The sequence below is a fragment of the Podarcis liolepis genome (assembly GCF_965112155.1).
Source record: "Podarcis liolepis genome assembly, chromosome: 8".
Classification (NCBI taxonomy): Eukaryota; Metazoa; Chordata; class Lepidosauria; order Squamata; family Lacertidae; genus Podarcis; species Podarcis liolepis.
In genome coordinates, this window is record NC_139560.1 from 24,129,947 (window position 1) to 24,154,313 (window position 24,367).

At 40.2% G+C, this 24,367-nt stretch overlaps 1 protein-coding gene across 10 annotated transcripts in view; it reads right to left on the minus strand.

Moving 5' to 3' along the window:
• Nucleotides 1-24,367, minus strand: part of VPS13B (vacuolar protein sorting 13 homolog B) — an 883,035-nt gene that overhangs the window by 830,089 nt on the left and 28,579 nt on the right. For 3 of the 10 annotated variants that reach the window (XR_014529192.1, XR_014529193.1, XR_014529194.1), the window contains exons 1-2: nt 7,433-7,717; nt 5,953-6,119 (exon numbers count right to left, since the gene is read on the minus strand). Coding sequence is in view for 6 of the 10 variants with exons in the window: in XM_083517132.1 (XP_083373258.1) it covers nt 5,953-6,099 (147 nt within the window). In the remaining 4 variants the exon portion in view is untranslated. Of the gene's footprint in view, nt 1-5,952; nt 6,120-7,432; nt 7,725-24,367 lie in introns of those variants that run through there. The other 7 variants (XM_083517130.1, XM_083517128.1, XM_083517131.1 and 4 more) reach the window with 5 other exon arrangements.

Here is a 24,367-nt window from a genome sequence, read left to right on the forward strand (position 1 = left end):
TGACAAAACTCACAGGCCTTGAGGCCTGTAAGGCTGCTAAGAAGATTTTCTCTTTGTCAGTCTTGCCACCTTTAACAGTTTGTTCCAGTTTTAACCCTGCCTTCCAGAAGAGGAGGCAACCTTTTCCTGTATGCTCTACTCTCCAGTGACTAAAATAAAACTTCAGAGATAATTAAATCCAACTTTCCATCATGCTCCTCCTTGGAATACTTCATACAATATACCTATGGCTTCGGCAGTAGTCTGACTCCTCCTTACTAGTCAGAACAAACAGCATTCAGCATCCTCCACAATTATCTATCTTTATTACCAAACATGATTTAACCAGACCATTTGCCACTAAAAAAAGTTCACTGAGGAGGCAACAGTTGTGGGATAGGTGTTTTCAATGTTGCCACATGGTAGGCATGATTATACACCTTCACTGCCTGGCTGTAGCTGCTCTGAGGTGTGTACCACCTGAGACCTAGCCATGAGCTGGGCTGATTTATTGCTCCAAAATCCACCTTAATGGGTCCCGCACCTCCATAGGGGGAGGCAGCCACAGCCAATCCAAACCTTACCAGTGAGTGATTCCACCCACAATAGGGTCAAACTCTGCAGTGCCACTGGATCATTCCAAATTCACTCTGTAGCAAATTCCAGATCAGTTGTCAGACATGCAATATGTGCTGGTATACTGGTATACTGAGACAGGCCCACAATAGTTAAGGTGGCCATAAAGTTCTGAGGTGGTCCTAACAAGGTGGACTCAATTTGAATATTAAAGACCACCCCCCAGGAGCAACCGCCCTCCACCCTCTGGATTGGTGCCACACCAAATACTCAGGCAGGCCAATCTGAGTCAGGTACCTGAGGCCCAGGTAGCTCACCCAATAGGTTTCAATAATGTATAACAAGTCAGCCCCTTATTCCACAACTGTGTCATGATTAAGGGATGTTGCACTGTGAATTGCATGGCACATTTGCAGTTCACTTTTGACATATAAAAGGAACTCCAGACAAGTCACTAACAACAAACATTAGAAGCTACTGTATAGCCAAGCCTAGGGGAAACATTATATTCTGATCCTACATAAAATTGCCTTGATCCATAAGCACTCTGGCATATACATGAACTGCTGTTTGTTGAATTAAGTAACAAGAAGCTGAATGAACAAGGAATAATCATGCATGTACTCAAGATGCAATGCCAATTAGAAATGGGATATACTTCTACATAAAAGCAGTTAAAATAATTAAAAACGTGTTAACATCTGTATGTCAGGGACAGGGCAGGCTTGCCTAAACAAAAATGATTTAAGCAGGCATCAAAAACGGTACATTGAAGGAACCTGCCTGATAATCAATCAAGGTCATATGTTCTTAAACATAGACTGAACAACCATTCAGGCAAGGGTGTGAGTGTACACATGCACAGGCCACTGTGTGTGTGTGTGTGTGTGTGTGTGTGTGTGTGTGTACACACACATACACAAACACACACCATCATCCTTGCACAGTATTACAGCAGCAGTTTGTGAGATAGCACCATGGTGCGGGGACAGAAGTTACTTTAGGGGCTACTGTTCAATTTTGTTTTTATGGAAAGATGTGCAACTGTTTCTCGAGATCAGGTTCAGGCCCGCTGTGTTTATAAGCTAGGTTTTAAGATATATAGGTTCCCATGAACTACTACTATTGTGTACAGCGATTTCACAACTTTTGAAAAGATAGAAGATTCAATGCCACTGTCCGAATGCTTCAAGAGGAAACACAGGAGCTCAGCCTTCACCAGGAGGCTAGAGAATAGCAGTGAAGAAAACACAGAAGTGGATAATAGAAAGCTGTTGAAAGTTTGAAAACAACTTGTTTGCCTTTTATGACAGCTGCCTGACTCACTCTTTGTTGTATAAATACAGGTCGGTGTTTTTTCCAACAAACGTTTTCAACTTAACAAAGTGAAGTTGTCAAAATGTAGAATCAAGTCAGATGTCAAAAGCTGACAACCCAGGAGACACCACTTAAAGCTGCAATCCAATGCACTTTTTTGAGAGCAAGTCCACTGAACAACAACTTACTCCTGAGTAAATGAAACATCTGTTTTGTATGCTCTCTTTTGTTTAGATGAAGAGAGCTTCTTCAATATGCTGACCGAAAGTGCAAAATCGCCAAGAATACATATGTCAAAAAAGAATATAGTCCAACATCTTACATTAGAATTTATCTTTATTAAGTATGTTGATTGATGCTACATAGAACAAATGTGTACATCCATTTTAATGACAAGCAAGTTTAAACAGATACATCATACCCACATTCTTTCTAAAACTCATTTCTAGGTCTAGAAATATGTTCAATTTAGCCAAGCAATTTGAGAATCCTTCAGAAGTTATTATTTTAATGTTTATGCTAGAACACAGAACATATTCCTCCAAAAGCAGCCTCCTCCTTAGCCTCCTCCACACCATGTGTGACACTTGATCTTGAATCTTTTCTCAATTTCAAAAGCCTTTCTATAATGTAGCTCTACTGTAGCTCTTTATATTGTGTTTCAGATACACCAATGTGTGGCAATTTTAAACTTCATAAACATTGCTCAACAAAGCTCATTTTCATCTATTAATATTTTTTACTTCCATATGAGATAAAAAATATTCCTCATTTTAATCACATGAATATGATGTAGACATATATATTATTTATAAGACCATTTATAAACTTCTAGCTCATAAAAATATATCATGGTTTTGTTAGAGCTCTCCTACAAGTCTCCAGATGCATTTCAAACACATGGGTCAGACTAGAAACGGGGATGATGAGAGTGGAGGCTAACATTAATCTACAAATGGCTGTCAATGAATGTGCTCCCCTGAGGAATAGCCCCACTGATCCTCTGCGACCAGTTCCAGTCAGGCTGGCAGACAGCAGTCCTGAACACCCTTCAGAAACTGGGTTTTGCCCCTCAAGCCTTTCTAAGACTGGCGTTGGACCAAGCAAAAGCTACAGTTAGGCAAAGAATCATAGGCACCGAGAGACAACAGGACTGCTCAAGGTGCCCAGACTATAAAATTGGAGAAATCGAGAGAGATATAGCCACACCGGCAGCAAATCTCTTCTTTCTCATATCCAAAAATGCAAGAAGGGCTTTTACATTCGCCAGAAGCTCGGCTCTGCCCTCGCTGGTCCTGGAAGGATCCTTTTAAAAAGTCCCATATGCTCAGAGTCTTTGCGCCTGTTCATTGGGGGATATAGGAAGTCCAGAGCACTGATTTTTTAGATGTCTCTTTTATGAAGAGGCACGTAGTGAGACCATTGATCCCCTGCTGGTGAGGCTCACTGACCTCCCAGAAAAGCAAAAATTCGACCCTTTCCTGTTAGGCAAAGATCATAAGACGACCCGGATGGTCACCAGATTCTGTGTACAGATTTGCAGGCGCAGACTATCCCCCTATTCAAACTAGTTTGTTAAGAAAATCCCCAAACTCTGTTCCATGGTTGATTCTGGATCATTTCTCTGCGGTAGCTTATCTTATAGTTTATAAAGATCTATACACTTATCACATTTATAAATTTTAAATTTACTGTTGTACATTGTTTTAAATGTTTGTTTTCCTTCTGGGATTGTACCCCAGAAGGATTGTGTTTTATAAGCTGGTCTCTGACCGTAATAAATTATCTATCTATCATGGTTCTGTATTAAAAAATAATTAAAAATCATAAAATTCTAAAAATCATAAAACACAGAACACATGACCAACAACAGTGAATCAAATTAATTCTCGAAAAAAACACTAGGCAACAGGAAAAAAACCCTAACAGTAATTAGATAAATGTACAAGGAAAGTATGCCAAAGCAAGTGTTTTTATATTATAAAGGACAATTATAAAAATGCACAGTGAGGCAGAAGTAATATCCACTGACAGAGTTTATTCTCCAGAGCAGTGTCCAACACTCCCATTGTTCTAGGCACGTTTTGCGACAGGGAATTTCTGAGCTCTGGGCGCAGTACTGCACCTAAGATTTCAGATTAAAACTGCCACTGTTGGTGCTGAGGGTGTGGGAGGAGAAATTCCTCCTCACTAGGCTTTCGATAGATCTAGGGGTCGTCTTATACATGGAAAAATGTGATAGGTCTTAGGTTTGCAAACTAGACACTCAAGGTGGGTGTCTCTGCCATCAGTTGTATAAGCTTTTAATATGTATTGTTTGTGGTGCCAAAAAAGATATATTTATATGAAGGAAATGTCAGGAAAAAGCAGCAATGCAAAAGCCAGCTGCAGGTGGCTGGAATGCAAAACAGGATGTTGATGTCTGCAACTGTACTAGTGGAGAAAGGGGGAAGTCCTTTCTCCGTACTGAGCACCGGATGTTAGCTCAGAGTGTCATCTGACCTGTGCTGGAAGTGCAGGGGTGGAGCTGTGACTCTTCTGCTGGAGTCTGGAGGGTGCAGTCACGTTTCTATGTACTGCTGAATGACAGGAATAAAAGACATGTAAATAGACTCCTGTCTGTCTCATTTCCCCTCCCTGGGGGAGAAAGCTGGGAGAGAGAAGCAGAGGGTGTGTTCTTCTCACGTCTGACGAGGAGAATCGCCGATTTACGACCTAGCCTGCCGGGAGACGCAGATGGAAGGTAAACAAGTATCTCACTCAGTTTGCCCCGGGGGAGGCCAGTTACCTCTGACTGTGAGCTGAGATAGGGAGAATCCAGGGCTTGTCTGCAGAGTGGAAGAAAAGGAGGACCATTTTTTTCCTCCCCACTTCCAGCCACTCTCCAAATACTGGAGAAGAGACCCTATTAGGGAGACGGGCAGGGGAAGCATGGCTTTGTTTTTTGCAGGCTTCAGATAAGGACTAGCCCATGTGAAAAATGAACATACGTTTTTAGCCTCAGTTCATTCATTGTCAGCTTTGTATTCTTGTTATAAAAAAGTGTGCCTAGACAATCCATTGTTGCGCCCATAACCTAGGTTTAAGATACCATTTAGCTTCTAGCTTTCATATATCAGTTTCTAACACTGCTCCAGAGGAAAGACGTAATGTTCAAGATTTGCACACATAGCAGGAGAACCACGAACAGTCATCCCTACATTTCTGTGTTATGATGCAACAATTCCCACATCTGAGGATTGCAACTTGCCTCTTCAGCAATAGAACTGCTGTACCAAAGCAAACAACAGGTGCAGGTATGGTTCTCCCCTGTATACACCATAGCTGTCAACTTTTCCCTTTTCTTGCAAGGAATCCTATTTGGAAAAAGGGAATTTCCCTTAAAAAAAGGGAAAAGTTGACAGCTATGGTATACATACACTGCATCACTGGATCCCAACCAAAGTTATTTTCCCCACGTCAACAAGATGCAACATCAGTTACAGAAACAAGATATTACAGACATTCAACACAAGACTGTTGTTATATTGTGCAAGTCTTTTCTGTAGAAAGCCCATTTTATCTTTTCAACACAATATTCAGAAGAGAAACAGCTTAAATTACCAAGTTTCAGCTGAAAATATGTAGGGGAATATAAAGTGTGTCTTTTCAAACAACTCACTGCAAGGAAGACAACTTCAATTGGCCTGTAGTACTGTATCGCAAGGCTTCTTGCGTACTGAGTGACAGAAGATGTAAGTACAAAGGTGCTTGATGTTTGTGGGAAAGAAATGCCACCAATATAGAATTAGGCAGCCTGATCTGAGCAATGGAGGGCCTTGAGACAGGAATGGAGGCCAGGCTTCACAAACATGGAAGAAATATATATATATAATATGTTTATGCATTAACATAGAAAAGTATGCCAGAGTAGTAAGGCACCGTTTGCACCCTAAATTCATATGATTTTACTCCTGAGAAACATGGAATATACACGTCTCAATAATGCTAAAAAAGGGTATCATTCACCCAAAGTAAATTGAGGACAGCTTATTTAAAGTTACATTAATTTATTTGAGTTATGGACAAAGAACAACATACCTGTTCAAGTACATCAAGTTTTAACTCAAGCTTGCTAAGAACAACATCTCCTCCCCAGAGTGATAGCTGTAGATCAGAAGGCTTCAAGTTCTTAATGTAGCGATTCACATAGCTCATTAGAATAGGAGTCACATACGACTCAAGCATTGTGTCTTTGTTGATGGAACCTTTAAAAAAGAAAAGAAACTCGTGTTACATCTTCCTAGTATGCATAAAAATACTGTAGAAAGCCTACTGCCACTGTCAGAAACTTTCAAATCAGAACTGTATTTGGATTTAAACTGATGCAGTTTAACAGCCATGCATCATTCAAATCATATACATTTCAATTGAGAAGTCCCACTGAATTCAGTAAGGTTTATACTAAGAACAGCAAATACAGGAGACTTCCACTAAGCATTCCCAGGCTTAGACGATCGTAGCAGGCCCCTTTAAACTTTGTATCTTAGCACTAAAGTATACCTACAGATGACTGAACACAATATTCACTTAAATAATGTTATTCTCTCTCTTAACTAGTTTGCAGCACAGGCTGTAAAGCAGCAATTACAAAACTGTAAGTTTTGTAGCTCATGTAATCTCACCACCAGTTTGTGTATCACTTCCAATGACAATTTGAAGCCCAAATATAATATAATAATATAATAAGTTTTATATGCGACCCATAATAAAAAAGCCAAAGCATCTATTGTATCAATTTAAAACAACTCCTTTTAAAGTGCCTAGTAGGAGGAAACAAATCTGAAGCAACGCATGCAAACATATATGGGTTTTTGCTATGGAAGGTGGTGTTTCTGTCCCAAATGTTCTTTTTCTTTTTTAAAAACATTATGCTTTTCAGGTTTATACATTTCACTAATTTTACAATCTTTTTAACATTTCAAAACTTGACTTCCTTCCCCCTCTTTCTGCAGTTCCTAAAATTTATTTTTAATATCTTCTGCATATCCAAAATAACTTAATTTCCTCATTTATTCACAGACTTTAAATATATACTCTCATCAAACTGCAGGTTACTACAATAACAATGCGTTGGTTCTGTTTAGGATGAAGAATATATGGGATCATTGTAATGTCCCAAACGTTCTTCATCCTAAACACAACCAATGCATTCGGCACACAGCGTCACAGGTGACAGCTGTAAGCTATTTTGCTATTCTCTCTTAAGGCCAACACCACCACACAAACTTCAACCTTGTTGAAACGCGACCCAAACACGGGAAGCGTCCAACCAACCAACCAGGTGTAAACTTTTAGCAGTTTCTTCCACGTGGGCTCCGGGCGCGTATTCTGCCACGGGGAACCCAACCCTTGAATCTCATGCCCCCCAGGGTCAGGACCCTTGACTCTCTCCAACACGCCTCTTCCACAACTTCTCACCGCCGCTTTCCTCCTGCTTCAACGCCCCCCGCGAGGCACCCCAAGACCCCCTCAAGCTGAGCGCGCGCGCCGCCCCCCGCCGAGACGCCCCTCACCCTACCGCGGGCTCGGCTTCCTCATGGGGCTTCTCCTTCTCCTGCCCGGAACGCAGCTCGCGGCTCGCCGGCGGTGGTTCACTCCCCGCGAGGCGCCCCGTCGTCCGCAGCCCGGCCCTTCATGCTCAGCAGCCGAGGAGGCGTCGTCGCCAAGGGCCAAGCGAGCCTGAGGTTGGTTTGTTTGGTCGGCCGCCGAGGCAGTTCCGGGTTCCAGCCTCACAACAACCGCCGCCGAAGCCGCCGCCTCCGTTTCGCCGGACGCATTTGGCGGTGACACCATCCGGGGGAAGCTTCCGAGAGAGAGAGAGGCTTCAGCCGGGGACGCGAAGGGCTGCGGGAGAGAGGGAGGGAGAGGAGGCGCGCGGAGCTCCCGGCGACGGCTTCCTGCCCGGACCTGAGGCTGTGCAAGGCGGGAGAGGGGGGGAAAGGAGGGAGGGGGGGGGAAATGCTGTCTTCGTTGGCCACCTCTCTTAACTACTACTTCCTATCTCTTGGATGTGCCCTGGGCTCCCTCGCTGGCGCCTTTTGTCGGCTTTTCCCACGCGCTGCCCGCACAGCCTCGGGGAACATAAAAGGCTCCGGTGGTGGAAGGACCTTCCTAAAGAGGCTCTCCTGGCCCCTGCACTGTGGTCTACCTAGAGCCGCGGGAAGACTTTTGAAATACACATGTACCTCCTTTTGGTAATCCTCATAGAACTCTAGCCCAATGGTTGCCATTAATATGATCCCAAATTGATTTTAGAATGAATTGATTTTAGAATGTATTTCAATTAATTGATTGTGATTTTATGTAAATTGTGTTATTTTTACTGTTAGCCACTCTGAACCCAGCTTCGGCTGGGGAGGGCGGGATATAAATAAATTATTATTATTATTATTATTATTATTATTATTATTATTATTATTATTATTTAATTGACCCGCATTACTTTTCCATGTGCTGGTTTGTTTAACTTGATTTTATGCAGTTTTGCACTGGCTTTTGGCTTGTTCGCTGATGAGGGTTTTAGGATATCGTAGGCAAATTTGGCTTCCTCACTACTCACCCCTAACTCTAGATCATAATGAATACATTGACAAGTTAAAAGGCACAGGCCCCAATACCAGGTAGTTTAAACAAAATGGGATTTCCCCCAAGATAGATATTAAGCAAATTGGTCTCACTTTCTTGAACCCCAGTAAATCTGCCTTTTATCATTGGTGTTATGTTGGCCACTTTCCAGTTCTATGGTATGGAGCCTGGTCTTAGAAGCAAGTTGCATATTTTTGAATATTCTCACATTCACATTCTTTTCATTTTATTACTATTATTAATTAAATTTGTATCCTGCCCTTCTTCTGAAGATCACAGGCCAGTTCACAACATAAAAATACAAAGTGAGAATACAAAATACATAGCAAGAACAAACCAATAACCTCCCTGGCACAAACACATTTAGAAGGACATAGCCAAAGACCTGGTTAAAGAGAAACATTTTCACCTGACGCCTAAAGATATGTAATTAAGGCACTCTGGGGGGAGAGCATTCCACAAATGGAGCCACCACAGAAAAGGCCTGTTCTTACGTTGCCAACCTCTGGATCTCTCATGGAGAAGGCACACAAAGAAAGGCCTCAGATGATGATCGCAGAGTCCAGGTTGGTTCATTTTAAGAATTTTCAACTGGATGCCATCCAGACCTGGTGATTTGTCAGTTTTTATTTTGTCATTAACTACAACTGTGTTTCAGTATTCATGTAATCTACAGTTACGTAAGATTCTAAGGTGTGGCAGGTAGCTTCAGTGGAATGGCATTCTGGCTGTCGAAGACTTTTCCCAGGGTGGCTCACCTGGCAAATACCTTGATGTAAATTTGGCACCATGCAGAGACCTTTTTATTTTCCCAGGGTTTATAATTTGTACACTGCTTTTATGCTGGTGTATGGGTATATTTTCATTAATACTGCTATGTTGTGTTTTGATTTAATCTTATTGTAATTGTCAGAGCTGCTTCCAGATCCTAGCTCACAGAGGATCACGCTAGCCAGCGATCACTTTGTAAAAGTCTTTATTGAGTTACAGTTTCCATTCTCAAGCTGCTGCGTGCAACTCTACGTCTTATGGGTTAGACCGGCGAAGCTCCGTCTGAGTCTCCGCCCCCTGTACACCAGCTAAATGCCCTAGCCTTACTCCACCTTTTCCGCCTGACTGTTCTTCTCTGGGTCCCTCTGCCCCCCGTGGTCTCTTCCTTCCGGGACGCTTCTGACGCTGACCCCCCGGACCCTTCTGTCTCCTTGCATCGGGCTTTAGGACCTGGCTCCCTTTCCGGGCTGCTTACTGCGCCACCTTCCTGTGCATTTGAACTTGGCGCGCGCGCCCAACCTTCCACTCTCCGCCTGACCGTTTCTTCGCTCCCCGATGGAGGTGTGGCCACTCCTGACTCATGCCCTCCCTCCTGCTGCGAGCTGCCAGAGCTCGGTACCTGGCGCCCTTCCTCTCCACTGCGTTCTGTTGGTGATGCTGGTCCCGATTTCCAACTGCTGCTCTCTGAGCCCCCTCTGGACCCTTCTTCCTGGGGTGTCCCCCTAGGCTCCCCCCTTGCTCTGGCCACTGGCGCCCCTTCCTGTGAATCTTCTGATTCACTGGAAAGACTCGGAGATCTCGGGTCGTCGTCATCACTCATCTTTTCTTCTGCCTCCTCCCCTTCGCTCTCTGTTTCCTCCCTTGCCCTCGCCTCTGCTCCTGAACCCCTGACAGTAATTTAAACTTTTTGTAAGCTGCCCTAGGAAACTCTTGAAAAGGGTTAAAATCTCTCTTGGGGGTGGAAATAGAAATCTTGGGCTGAAGTAAAGATGTGCATATGCAACAATGTTCAGGGCCAAATGCAAGGATTACAAGAAACTCTGCATAGCATACAGAGGACCTCTGTCTTCGCTGCGAGATCACATGCATCCGGTACTATACCAGCTGCACTGACTCCCGGTGGAGTACAGGATCAGGTTTAAGGTGCTGGTTTTAACCTTTAAAGCCCTATACGGCCTAGGACCCTTGTACCTACGGGACCGCCTCTCCTGGTATGCCCCACAGAGAAACCTACGGTCTGCAAATAATAACATCCTCAAGGTCCCAGGCCTCAGAGAGGTTAGGCTGGCCTCAACTAGAGCCAGGGCCTTCTCGGCTGCGGCTCCAATCTGGTGGAATGCTCTGTCACAAGAGACTAGGGCCCTGCGGGACCTGACATCTTTCCGCAGGGCCTGCAAGACAGAGTTGTTCCGCCAGGCCTTTAGTCAGGGCGCAGCCTGACTCCCTCCTCTGGCAACCTGCACAGAATTTTGCTTAATCGGTTGCCATCAATTTGATTTTAATTAATTTTTATAATGAAATATTTTTAGATTGTGTGATTATTAGACTGTTTGATTATTTGATTGTTAGCCGCCCTGAGCCCGGCTTCGGCTGGGGAGGGCGGGATATAAATAAAATTTATTATTATTATTATTATTATTATTATTATTATTATTATTATTATTACATTTAATTTTAATGTAACATAAAAAATTCTGATGAAAATCCTTTTCTGGGTTCTGAGACAAAGGAATTTGGAATATTATTCACGTTATAGTTTTAAACCAATCCATGTCCTCGTGGAAAATGCCTCACTCATTTATTATTGAGGGGGCTATTTCACACTTTTAGTTTTCCCTGCTATGACCCATCAATTTTTTTCTTCACTTTGTTATTGCTACCCACCATGTTATCTCACCACCATTTAGCACTTTCATACGTTTATCCATCAGTAGCTATGGTTAAGCATAGGGCAAAACGGCACAGCTATCCAAATATAAATACAGACTATACTACATTTTATTTAAAATTGTTAACATAAACAGATTGTGATGTATGTGTGTTTGGTTACTCAATAAGCTAGTAATAAACTTTACTTTGCTACAATTACTTTAAATAAGTATGTATACACTACAGCAGTGTTTCCCAACCTTGGGCCTCCAGCTGTTTTTGAACTACAATTCCCATCATCCCTGACCACTGGTCTTGCTAGCTAGGGATGATGGGAGTTGTAGTCCAAAAACAGCTGGAGGCCCAAGGTTGGGAAACACTGCACTACAGTAATATGTTACTATAACATTAAGCAGTATAACCAACACAATATAGGGTTCCTGCCACTTGCACTTCAGTTCCTCCCCCTATCCAAACATAAGTCAGTTTCCCTATAACAGTCCTGAACTCAGGACTATGAAATCTTCAATCTGATTAATGCCCTGTTCCTTCCAGAGTCTCTCATACTTCTCATAGGACTTCTGCTTCAGTCTCTACCCTGGTCCAGCCAACACTTCTGTCTCAATATTTCAGCAATCTTGCTGACAATTGGCTACAGAATTCTTCTGAGGTTTGTCTCTACAGTCATAAACTCTTCCCTATGAACATTCTCAGTCCTAGTCTAGTGATGATAGCTCTTGGTTCCCAAGCCTGTCCAAGCCACTTCTGAAGTTCCTCAATACCCACTACCTGACTTCCAACTCTTCCTTCAGCTACCCAACAGCTGCACACCAGTAGCACTTTTTCCTTGCCCAAGGCTTGCTCTTTTATTGTCTCCAGCCAATCATTTCAATTTTGGTTGGATTCTGTCACGTCATTGACTATGATCCAATAGAATGTATACCAACTGGCCAACTAGAATTTACCAGTTTCTGATGTCTTGGTGCCTTTATATAACCTCATATAGCTATCTCACTGTTGGATAGGTTGGCACTTTGCGAAGTTTTCAGGGTAGAAGAATGAGTTGATAATCAAGTAAAGTATAGGGTTATTTGAGATGCAGGGATGAGAGGGAGCTTCTTTTCCGCAAGATGAATAACTTCAGCATTTAAATTTAGCTTTGGGTCATATCTTTCAAGACAAAAATCTTTAGGGTCAAGTGCTGCCAATTTTGTGGAAGTTCTTAGAAGATAATAGTTTATGGGCAATTATAATTGAGAAGTATTATGTTATAGCCAGTAGGTGGCAATAATAGGGTATCTTCTTTTGGCCTTGAAACACCATTGTAACTTGAGGAAGAGGAATAAGAAGATAAAACAATCTAATATTTAAAACAATGTAAGCAATGGCAAGTTAAGTGTCACTGAGACAACTTCTTGGCCTCCTGCTGACATAATGTATCTCCACATTTCCTAGCAGGAACGCAAGACATCTTACAGAACTGTTAATCCTTACATTCTACGCAGAATAAAAAAAAAACATTATTAATGTGGAGGAAATAATATGATTCCTCTACACTCCAAAGAAGTAGTACCTAACATATAATTTAGGCTGTGTATCTTGAACTTCAATCTTTTAGATTTTGCTGTGTCTTGCCAGCAATAAAGTCGTTTCTTATATTGCACCTTTGATTAGAAATGCAGTAAAGTATTCCAAATTACCCATAATATTAAGGTTTCCCATGGAAAAGAAAAACCAGAGACATTTCACACAAGATGGTGGTCCTTTACTTTCTGCACCTAATGTCATGGACAGGGAGATTATCTTCAAACTACATTGGACATTTGGACATCATAACAGACTATTAAAACATGTATGAGACTAAAGTTATTATCAGGTATGACTCCTTTTGACAGACATTTGAAGCATTAAACTTTGGAAACTTATTGATAATGTCTTTACGACCTTCAGTATTCTATCCATCAATGTAGTGGAAAGGGAAAATCACAATTCTACTGGGGTGTTTTATGATGTTATAACAAACATCATAAACATCTTTATCCTTAATCAAACATTTTTTCAAAAAAATAAAGTATTCCAGGGGCTATGCTTCAATGTGTTGCTGGCAAAATAATCCTGAACATAAAACTGATTGTGAAGATTAAGGATATGCACAGTAATTCTCAACCGTCTTATCAGATTTGTGACCAAAATGTTTGAAGTCATTTTGCAATTTTCCATTTTGTGTTTTATTGTTCTGTTGGACAAAACATCTTTCACTTGAGCATCTCATGAGTGAATACTTTTGAAACGAAGAAGCATCCACCCAAACGTGTTTCAGGTTGCAGTATATGATGTACAAATATGATAAATAGCCGTAAAAAATGTTTTTAAAGAAACAGTCCATGATTTATTGTAACCTCCAGATGTCCTCAGATTTATGCCCTTGGTCTTACAAGAAATAAAATCTGTGAACTTGCAAAAGCAGCTTTACCCTGTTTTTAATCAAATACATACTCATTTAGATATTCTGGGAAGATTTGAGCTACAACAAATGAATATTATTCCCAAATGGAAATTGGCATTTTGAATGAAACATTTCTACTAGTATTAAATATTCATTCTGTTTTTCAAAGTTGGACAACGTTATTGCAGAGTGAAACATGAATGACAACTTCTTTCTGAGAAACCATTTGTTTTCAAAGAGTATCACATAGATGTTCGAAATAGTAGATTTCTTATTGAAATACTACATATGCAGTGATCTCACATTTTTATTTATGTTTATTCAGAAATGCTGCTTTGGCATGACCATTTCCTCCTACAATGCTGTGTAAATCCTGCTCATATGTAAGTGTATGTCTCAAGAGGAGATGAAGGAAAATGCTTCCAATGCATAAGGTCAACATCCTCATTTCCTTCTTCCAGAAACAAAACACTTTCTGCCATCTTTAGAGAAGGAGATGGAAAGGTTGCTTCACTAATTTGGCAAACAGTTAAAACTCCCGTGTGAGCAGCAAACATTAAGGAACTGCTGACTTTTCCAAATCTCAAGTCTTTAAGGTTAGACTAAAGTCCATTTCCTCTCCTGAGCCAAAAGTGCTAAGAACAGCCTGACAGTATCATAAATTGATACCCAAAAAGAATTAAAATCTTTATTCCCACCGTACATCTACCGGCTCTTATTCTTTCACCCTAATGCCAAACAATTCAAAAATATTGTTTAAACTAGACAAATCCATCCATTAACACTTTTTGTCTCCCCACCACCCAGCCATTCTTTATCCAGCTGACTCAGTTGATAGGTTATATTGTTTTTAAATGGATTATAGTAGAGCCAAGAGGCTCTGGCTACATAAGATTGATCAAACTAGAATCTCAAAAAGGAAGAATTTCCACTTTGGTGTTCCAGAATTTATTTATTTATTAATGATTTTTCAGCATGCATTTCTACTACTTAGAGCCCACTGGTAGAGTGCAGGGGTAAGCCAATATGATGCCCTCCAGATGTTGATGCACTACAACTGACATCATCCCTGATCATTGGCCATACTGGCTGGGGCAGCAAAGTACTGTATTTGGTTGTGCTGGTGGGCCTATCCTTTCAACCAGGAAATGTCTATTCAACTACTTTTGGAATATAAGCAGCCGAATATGTAGAAATCACTCTGGAAAGAACTATTGAGGCCACATAATTCCAACAAGTATTTAGGAGCAAATCTTCTTCTGCACCATCCTTCCAAAGTTTCATTAATCTTCTTCCAGTACGCCTAATCTGAACCTGAAAGTCTAAAAATAATCAGAACCCCAAAGGACCAATACATGCACGCTAAAGTCATTTGGTCCGTTGCTGAACCTTCTCCCCCTCAACATGGGGAGCTTTGGGACATTACCCAATCAGCTCAGAGCATGTGCTATTTGGACAAGAGTTCTTTCTGCCTGTTTCTGAAATGCAACCTATTGACCAAATACCAAAACATCCTGTCAATAGCCTTGGAGAGTTCCTTTTCAGGAGCACAGATGAACCCCTTGTAACATTCTAAGGAAAATGATTAAAATCTAAACATAAAGCAGAGGAAGTTGAGAGCAACTAAGTGGGCAGTGATTCATGGAGAATCGCATGGGATGAGAGCTTAAAGGCACTCTTACGAAACAGCAGCCACATGTGAACCAACAAGGGGGAACTAGATTCCTCTCTGCGGAACTCAGGAGTCAACTTTGTAGTGGATTCAAGAATCACATACAAATTTCAACAAAGTGCATTTGAGCAAAATGCACTCTGCAAACTGGGCTGAAAGCAGAAGACAGCTAGAAATTGGGACTGGAACCAAAGAATTCTAGAGATAATCTTCAGAGAATAGGAATACACTCAAATTGACCTCCCTGTGGCCAGCTGCAATGAGAAATTAGATCTGTGTGTTTCCAGACACTGGGAGAAGGAGAATAGAGAACAGATGTGTTCTTTTTTCCCTTTTCTTCTTCAATGGACTTGACATCCTGATGGTTTGCTCTCCTCCTACTCCTTTCTAATCAGAGCAGCACCTCCTCCTCCTCCTCCTCTCCTACTGCAATACAAATATCTGAAAAAAGTTTTTTACTCCATGATTCTGTTGCTTTCCAGGGAGGTACTTAATGTCTTTTTGTAGTATGACTGATGCCACCCAAGTTTATCCAAAAACAATGTAATGAGCTTTGTGGAGAAACATCAGGCTTCTTTGAAAAAGGCAGTAAGTGCATTTGACACCTTGGAAAGCAGAAGTAAAGGGCTACTTGTATCTCACAAGAGTGGTGAAGAAGTTAAGCAGATTTATTTCATGCTGACACAACAGCAATACCTTTGTTTTCCATCTGCTTAATTGTGCGCTTCTAATGACAGTGCTTTGTTGTAAATTGTGAAGAATCCCATTGGAACATGGACAATTTCAATAAATGTTATTTTATTAAAAATAAAAAATATGGAGGCAACAGTCAAATACATAGCAAGAGTTTTTATTTTTACAAAAGCATGGGTTGGGCTGATCCTAGTAATCTGCAAACTTAGCACACTGTTAGAAATACAATAATTATGGAAAACCACAGTGATCAGTAAGTATTTTCCTGTTGCCTTAATATCCTTAATATGAACAGGGATCCTAATTTGGCCCATATATACACAGAGTACACTTCTGTCTGAGTGCAATTGTATTAATTTGTTCTTCGAGTTATGCAGATTCAGTACATTGGTTTGCATGTATTGTTCAACTTCTGGTGTTTTTTTAACTTACTGTTATGCTGACTTCCAAGAATTTCTTTACTGTTTAGCTCCAAAGTATAAGTGAGGATGAAGGGGTGGGAAGAAATCCCAAGTATTCAGTCACTGCATAATTAAACAATATAAATTGTATGAAAAATGTTCAATATATTCAAATAGCTGGGCACTGAGTATATTGAGTGTTCCCAACGGTAGAGAATAATTATATATATAAAAACCAGGGAAACTACAGAGAAGCACAAGAGTGTTCATTCTCCCTTACTTCCAGCAGAGCACTGGAAGAGGCAAGACAGTCTTTTCTTCCTCATCTTCTGCCTAAGGATTGCAGGCTTGGTGGTTCACCACTCTGGGCACAGGTACCTACTCTCTATTAGCTCTATTGACAGAACTGAATCAGCTGTGAAATATTGATCATTTAATCTCAAGCTGAGTAAAAAGTGTTTCTGGCCTCAGGTTGGATCTGGCCCATCAGGTTTCAGGAGTTGACTAGCCGGAGTGGGCTCAGACAAAGCAGCAACCCGGAATACGGAGCATGGGCTAGACAAAAGTCTAATTCCAGAGCTTAGTTCCTTGGACTGAGGAGCTAGCTTTGAAGCAGGGGGTGTATATATAGGGCCTGGTGTCCTGAGAATGGTCCTTGGGGGCCAGCTGACTGGATGCCCAGGAAGCCTGACACTGCAACATCTACTGTGTCCTTAAAACACAGTGGGACTGAAATCTGCCATCTTTGAAAAGGAGTTTTTGATGAGGGAACCCAAACAGAGACCCGCAAAGGACAAGGATAAATTGGCCACTACTGGTCATAGGTCCTCAGTAGTTGTGACTTCTCATCTTGCACTCCTGTGGTGCTATCACACTACACCTCAACTTATTCACTGTTTCAAAAAATGAAACTAAAGATCATCTACCCGATGGTACATTGAGCTACTCCAACCTATACACCAGTGTCCTCTCTTGTCACACTCAAGATTAATATCTCTCATTAAAAAAAACCCACTAAACTTGCGGATAATCAGAAGAAATAAACACAAAACATTATTTTAAATAAACCTATGCACGTGTAGTCTGTTTATTTTTCCTTCTGGTGCTGCAAAGCTAGATGCCAGCCAGAAGAGGGAGCAGGTCAGCTAAAAATTCTGTTCAGGTTTTGCTGCTGACAAATGCAGCCATTTTGGCAAAAACAAGGAAGTACTCAAGGAGAGGTGGATTCGTCTAAGTTTAAATTTAAAGAAAGGATATGTAGGAGGAGTTCCCATGTTCATGAGACACACTATAATCACAATGTTCTTGAACTTACAAGAAAAAAATGAAAAGGGGAAAAATGGAATCCACAGTGTTAGCATTTTGAGACTTACCTATCAAATCTCAATACCAGTTCCATATACTACGAATTTTTGGAAACATTGCATTCTGATTTCGAACCTCAGTTCCAAGTGCTTTCATACCTGGGACTTGGATCGAGCTCATTGTGGGAAGATGAATCTATTATCATGTGATCCTACGGTCCTTAAATTGTGTTTTCACAGGCCTGTGAATTAACAGGATCTGCAAATATACCTCTTGGCTATCACTCAGTCACATACTCTCCAACACTGCATGAAAATGAAGACATTCTGTTCCAAATCAATCAAATGTCCCTATTTTCATATTAAAGCAACTTTAGCTTTCTTTCATAGGTCAACAGTCAACATTTGGTCCAAAATGGATTGGGGGGGGTGGTCAAAGACAAATATCTGGAGATATTTTCCCCCCTGACTTATTCTGTGTATGAAAACAGAATGATGGGTAAAGTGCCAAAAATTCCAGGAGTATAGTTACATCGACGAAGCAATGAACTTTGTACATATTTTATAGAACATGTTTGTCAAAATTGCCTCTGTTTATATCTGTTGTGATTGATTTACCCATTCTTCTAGTAGGTACTGAACACATTTTGTTTTAAACCGAATGCAGTATATTTTACCACTGCAAACCCTCTTTTCATCTTGGAAAGCATTCATACTGCAACAGTCTGAACGGGACTTTATACATTTTATAGTCTTGTACTACAAGTCTGAGTACCAAAACACATGTGCCCTACGTAATATCTGAAGATTTGTACATTCTCTAAAATCAAAATGTATGAAGGCCAGGGCATGATCCTCTCCTGCTGATTTACGTATTAATGTGTCCTTCACAACTGATTAGATTACAAGTATTTGACACTCTGTACGCAGGAAATATCCTGATTAAAAACAAATAAAGAAAACACTGCATATAATTGCTCAACATAAAGAACTGTAAGCAAAGAGAGTTTATTTCCAATTGTAATTGTTATTACACAATTTGGCATGTCAGCTGTTGTGAAAGTGAGTTACATATTCAAATCCCCAAGTTCATGTCCTGAAGTTATTTAGACAGGGCCAGGCAGACACATCTACATTATATTAGAAAAATCATGTCAACAAAACACATAAAAGAGGGGATTTTGTATGCATTAATTAGAAGGTGATAAAAATGGGTTACACCGTATATAAATGTAATCTCTCCTACTGACCCTCCAATCTGTTTAAAGAAAGAAAGAAAATAGTTTATCTAGGATAAAGAGCGAAGCCAATGGTGTCTGACACTATTGCAGTGTACTTTGTAACTTATTGGTTTAGTGTCAGTTATTGACAGCTTTGGTTGGGGGGGAAATTCTGGCCATATCAGCAGCAACAGCAATTTAATTTTATATAGTACCTTCCACATGAAAAACACGTTGTAAATTGCATTACCATCAGCTTGTTGATAAAAGAGGTTGTGCATGAGGATGAGACATAGGGTGTACATGTGAAACTGGTGATTTTTATTTTATTTTTTAAAATCTCTTTAAAGAAAATACATTCTTTGTGCTAAATAAATAAATAAATCTTTCAATAACTTTGTCTCAAAAGATTTGTTATTCTTATAACACTGCTTTTCAGCCATCCAAAATTTGCCCTAAATCTTATGGCCTCGTTTATGTTTTTAATTGCAGACATAATTAAGTTTCTTCATCTATCTAGTGCTGTATTTGCCGCATTAAATCTGAGGTCAAAGTCCCCCACCCCGTACCACACAAGTGGTAAACAACAGCCACAAATGCATTCTCCCAAGTGAGAAGGATACAAAAAAATGTATTCATTAGTGTGAGATGTAAAAATGTACGCTCACACTTCTGAAATGTATGGCTGCTCCGTTCACACTTATGCCAAAGGCAAACAAACATAATTCTAACTGGCAGCTGGACGACATTCCAAACCGCCACCACATTAATTCACTCACCTCAATCAGATTTCACATGCAACCTGCACAGCGTGCTGCCAGGAAATCTGGCTATAAAACCTGGGTTCCCATACAAAACAAACTCCAAAAATATCCCCATACAATGCAGTGTGGCAGCTGGGGACTTGCTCTTGTTTAACACTGGTAGCAAGTAAGATGTCTGCTTGCTTTCATTGCTTCTGTCCTGGATGGAAAGTTAAGTTTTTGGTTGATATATATGTATATATAACCTGTTGTAATATTACAACAGTGCTTCGAGTTAGTTTTTATTTGTTGTGTGTAGAGGTAAGGAAATCCCGTGAAAGGGACACAGGTTGGGAATATTTATGCTAATTATTTGCTGATTTCTGCTTACCTGAAGATAGGATTACGTAAGGTCTGTAGTAGACTGGGAAGAGAGTGCTGTGTACTGGATACCAGTATCAGCAGATTTTAATCTTAAGCCAAACATGAACCTTAATATGTCTTCATGTCAAGTGGCATTGGATGATACAGCATGAGACTAACTGCAGCAGAAACTCCAGTGTCTCGTGACATTTTTTATATGTATGAGCAAATCATCACTAAAAACAACAACACATCACTACCACCAGTGTACTGTATATTACAGTGTACTGTATATTACTGCTCAAAGCAGTTCACATCATTAGAAAAGCTACATAATAAAACCTAGCAATATTTCAAGATAATTCACTAACCGTTACAAATCAGTCTCATGTTAACAAATGTGCACCAAGATCATAGAATCATATAATTGTCGAGTTGGAAGGGGCGGTGAGGATCATGTAGTCCAATCCCATGCAATGCAAGAATCTTTCGACTGGTAAGGGCCAACCAAAAGCCTATAAATGGGGAATACAAGGAAAACAAGACATGGATAATGAGAATTTGGATGAAAATCAAGAATGAAGAAGGGAGAGATCCCCTTATGGGGAGATCGAAAGAACTATGGATTACAAATTTGTGCAATTTGCTTTTGGATTTGGAGGGCTGGTTGGAAGAGACATTGATCTTACTGAGATAGAGCTTCTGCGAAATCCGAGGGCCAACATAAAGGATTACCAACAAAACCGACGGAGAGGGACTGATAGAGATTTGAAGGTCTCGGACGTGAGAAATCCAGGCTAAGAACTGACATTTGTGGACATTTCTTTGGGGGACCGAAACCGGGAAAGAGGGGGGTGAGAGTTTTTTGAATCTAAAAGCAGTATAATTTTATGATTTTTATGTTTAGTTATTATGTTTAGTAATTAACATGAAAATTGGGAAATTGGTGGAAGGGAACTTAGGTCGACCTTTGGAAAGGTTGTAATGATCATAATTGATGTATATAAATTAAATTTGGTTAATTAAGAAGAATTAAGTTAAAAATATGATTTAATATTGTAAAGATAAGAGATAAGAACTTGCTGAACTAATTACTGGAACTAGGATGCATGAAGGGGAGGTGCGGGGAAGTCAGAGAACGTGGTTATGAAAGTAAGAATTTGAAATTGTACATGTTTGTCTTTGTCTTTTTGTGTTTGTTATGCCTATATAAAATGTGAAAACGCAATAAAAATTTAATTTAAAAAAAAAGAATCTTTCGACTGGTGTGGGGCTCAAACCCACAACCTTGAGATTAAGAGTCTCATGTTCTATTGACGGAGCTGTCACACAATGAAACAATCCACTGATCATTCATACAAGGACGCAATAACAGAAATACAAAAATGAAATCTAAAATTAATGAATGTTAGAATGATGTTGGATAGAAACTAAGTGGTCTTTCGCTGTAATGCTATAAGGGAATATGAGAAAATGGTTATTAATAGATAAAAAAATAATGTTATAATATTTAAAAATTGAAGATTAAGATGAATGAAGAGGGGAGGGATTTGCTGAATTAACCATTAGAACTGGAATACAGAAAAGGAAGGCGTGAGGAGGCCCGGGAAATAAGCAAATGAAAAACATGTGATAGAAAGATTGAACTGTTTTTTTAACTATTTTTATTTTTTATTTTGTATTTTTCTTTTTTCTTTTCTCCTTTTATTCTGTAACTTTTCTGAAAATCTTAATAAATATCTTATAAAAAAAACAAAAACAAAAATGAAATCTAAATAGCAACAAAAACCATAAACCTTAAAACAAAAGTAAACATTGCCTCAAGCAAAAACCCCTACATCAAATCGGGGCCCCACCTGGCTAGGTTGGAAGGAAATGAGGGACCAGGTCTTGAAGGGATGACGGCTAGATGGTCCTTAAGGACCTTCAGCAGCAGGAGGAGACTTCATAGCTGGAGTCAGTGAGGGCCCTTCCAGGCCAGGCGGAAGATGAGTCGGACTGAAAACAGGCAGCAGGTCTCACAGCTAGATGGTCTTTGATCTGCATGAACACAGCCAGTAGCATTTTCCTGTGATCAATGCAGCTGGATAAAAGTATTGACTGCATCCACGTTCTCCCTGTATCACAGTTAACATTTCTCCCTGTGACCACATGCACACAGCCAATGACTTCTTACATTAGGAAAAACAGTAGAATGTGAACTGTCTCTAAGTCAGTTAAGAACATAGGAGGCTGCCTTAGTCAGAACACGGTTCATCAGGTGTTGTGCTGCCCACACTGACCGGCAACAGCTCTCCAAGGGTCTCAGAGAGTCTTTCCTAGGCTCAGCCTTACTTGGAGTTGCTAGGACTTTTTGAATGTAAGGTACAGTATATGTTTGGTGGCAAGGCCCCTCAAGTTGTAGAAACTTCTTTGTGGAATTCTATGCCAAGGGAGACCAGCTTGGTCAATTCTTGGGCAAAGATAGTTCTGTTTAGTAGAGCTTTCCCCCCTCTTCCCTCCCCCCACTTTCTTTCTTTCTTTCTTTCTTTCTTTCTTTCTTTCTTTCTTTCGTTCTTTCTTCTTCTTCTTCTTCTTTTGTTTGTTTGTTTTTGCTGGTCTGATGTGTTAATATCCTTTTTATATTTGGTTATTTTTGAAGCTTTAATAGCTGTAGTTGCATTAATGTAAGCGTCATGAGGACCAATATATAGGTTAATGTGGAGGAATACATGGCTGTATCTAGCGTTAGTCCTACTCAAAGTGGGCCCCTTGAAATCACTGGACATGACTTACTTGTTGTTATTGACATCCGTCCACCTCAGGAGACAATGAAGGAGTACATTAGATTAATTGATTTCAATAAGTGTACTCTGAGTAAAATTTACTTGGCTACAATCTGTAATTTTTATTTAAACCATTTTAAAATCAGTGGCATTGAACAGGAAATCTAGATTTTCTTCAATCCAGGTTTACTCTTCATTATTTAAACAGACAATTTCCTGTTAAAAGAGAACAACACAATTCTACACCACCAGACACCACAGACTCAGTTTTCTGCTAGTTTGAATATGCATTTGTTTAATGGTCTTCAGTTTTAAATTTACGCAGAAAAGTCTGGTTTACCACATCCCCCAGGTTATTTTCCTAGTAACATTTAGCTCTTGTGAAAAGGCAGGTGACTTCTGCCACCATCCAAATGACAAGCGGCTGTCCTTGTCACCACCGCTCTTGGCAGCAGAACCCCCACCCCGCTGCCCCAATCCTCACCTTGAGAGTATGAAGAATTCAGTGCATGTTTTATGTCTGGTTTACAGTGTATTGTTTAACTGAAGTGAATTACTTCTGCTTACTTTTTGAGAAAACATTCATAGAATTGCTCTACAGGTTTGTGAATATAATCTAACTTTGGGGGGATTATTATTAATTGCTTCTATAATCCTTTTAAAGCACTTTGTCATATTTATCTCATTTTCTCATCGCAAAAGCAACCGTTTGAGGCAGGTTGGGCTGAAATCCAATTGCAAGGCAGTGAGCTGCACGGCAGGCAGAGGCTTGAACGTGAAGGCCAGAACTTCCCATATTTTTACTTGTTTTGCTTTAATCATTTATATACCACTTAATTCTGTAACTTCATGCCCAGTACCTTTTTTCTAGTTCTTGTCAGCATCCGAAATAAAGATTCCACAACAATTAAACTAAAGTTGCAATTCTGTACATCCTATTATTTCTCAGATACATTGTTTTGATTTTTTTAAAAAAATGCATTGCTACATTTGCTACTGTATCGGAATCCATGTTTTGGATGAAGGTGCAGTTTAGAAATGTGTTTTTTTAATTAAAAAAAATTTAAATAAATAAACACACACCTAGAAGTTTCCTTCTGCATAGGCACACACTGGATTGCATTGTAATACATTTTTGCTTGATGATGCAAAGCAGTAAAATAGTTTCCTCAAATTCCCTAAGCGCTATCGGTTTGGATATATTAAGAACAGTAAGAACAATTTTCAGAGGAGGTCACAGAAGAAAGCATAATGTGTCTTTTAACACTCAAAAAGTCAACACTCCTAAACAGCTGGCTCTGCCTGTTCTGAATCCCAAATACCAATAAGGATGGGACCATTTGTTGCACACTCCAGCTTAGCATGACAGTAACACAGATTTTCCTTCCATTCCCCTCCCAGCATCTTTTGAAACATTTCTGTGTTAAGAGATGCGTCTTCAGCTGCTTTTGCTGCATGTGCAAATGGGGACACAAAGATGATATGTTTCAAAGGGAATCAGCAGCTCAGAATAGATTCTGATGTAATGTTTTCCCTCAGTATAAGTCATATTCATTGAAAGATCATTGCAAGTTAAAAACAACATCAACAACACTGCACTGGGAGGGGGGGGGCGTTTCCA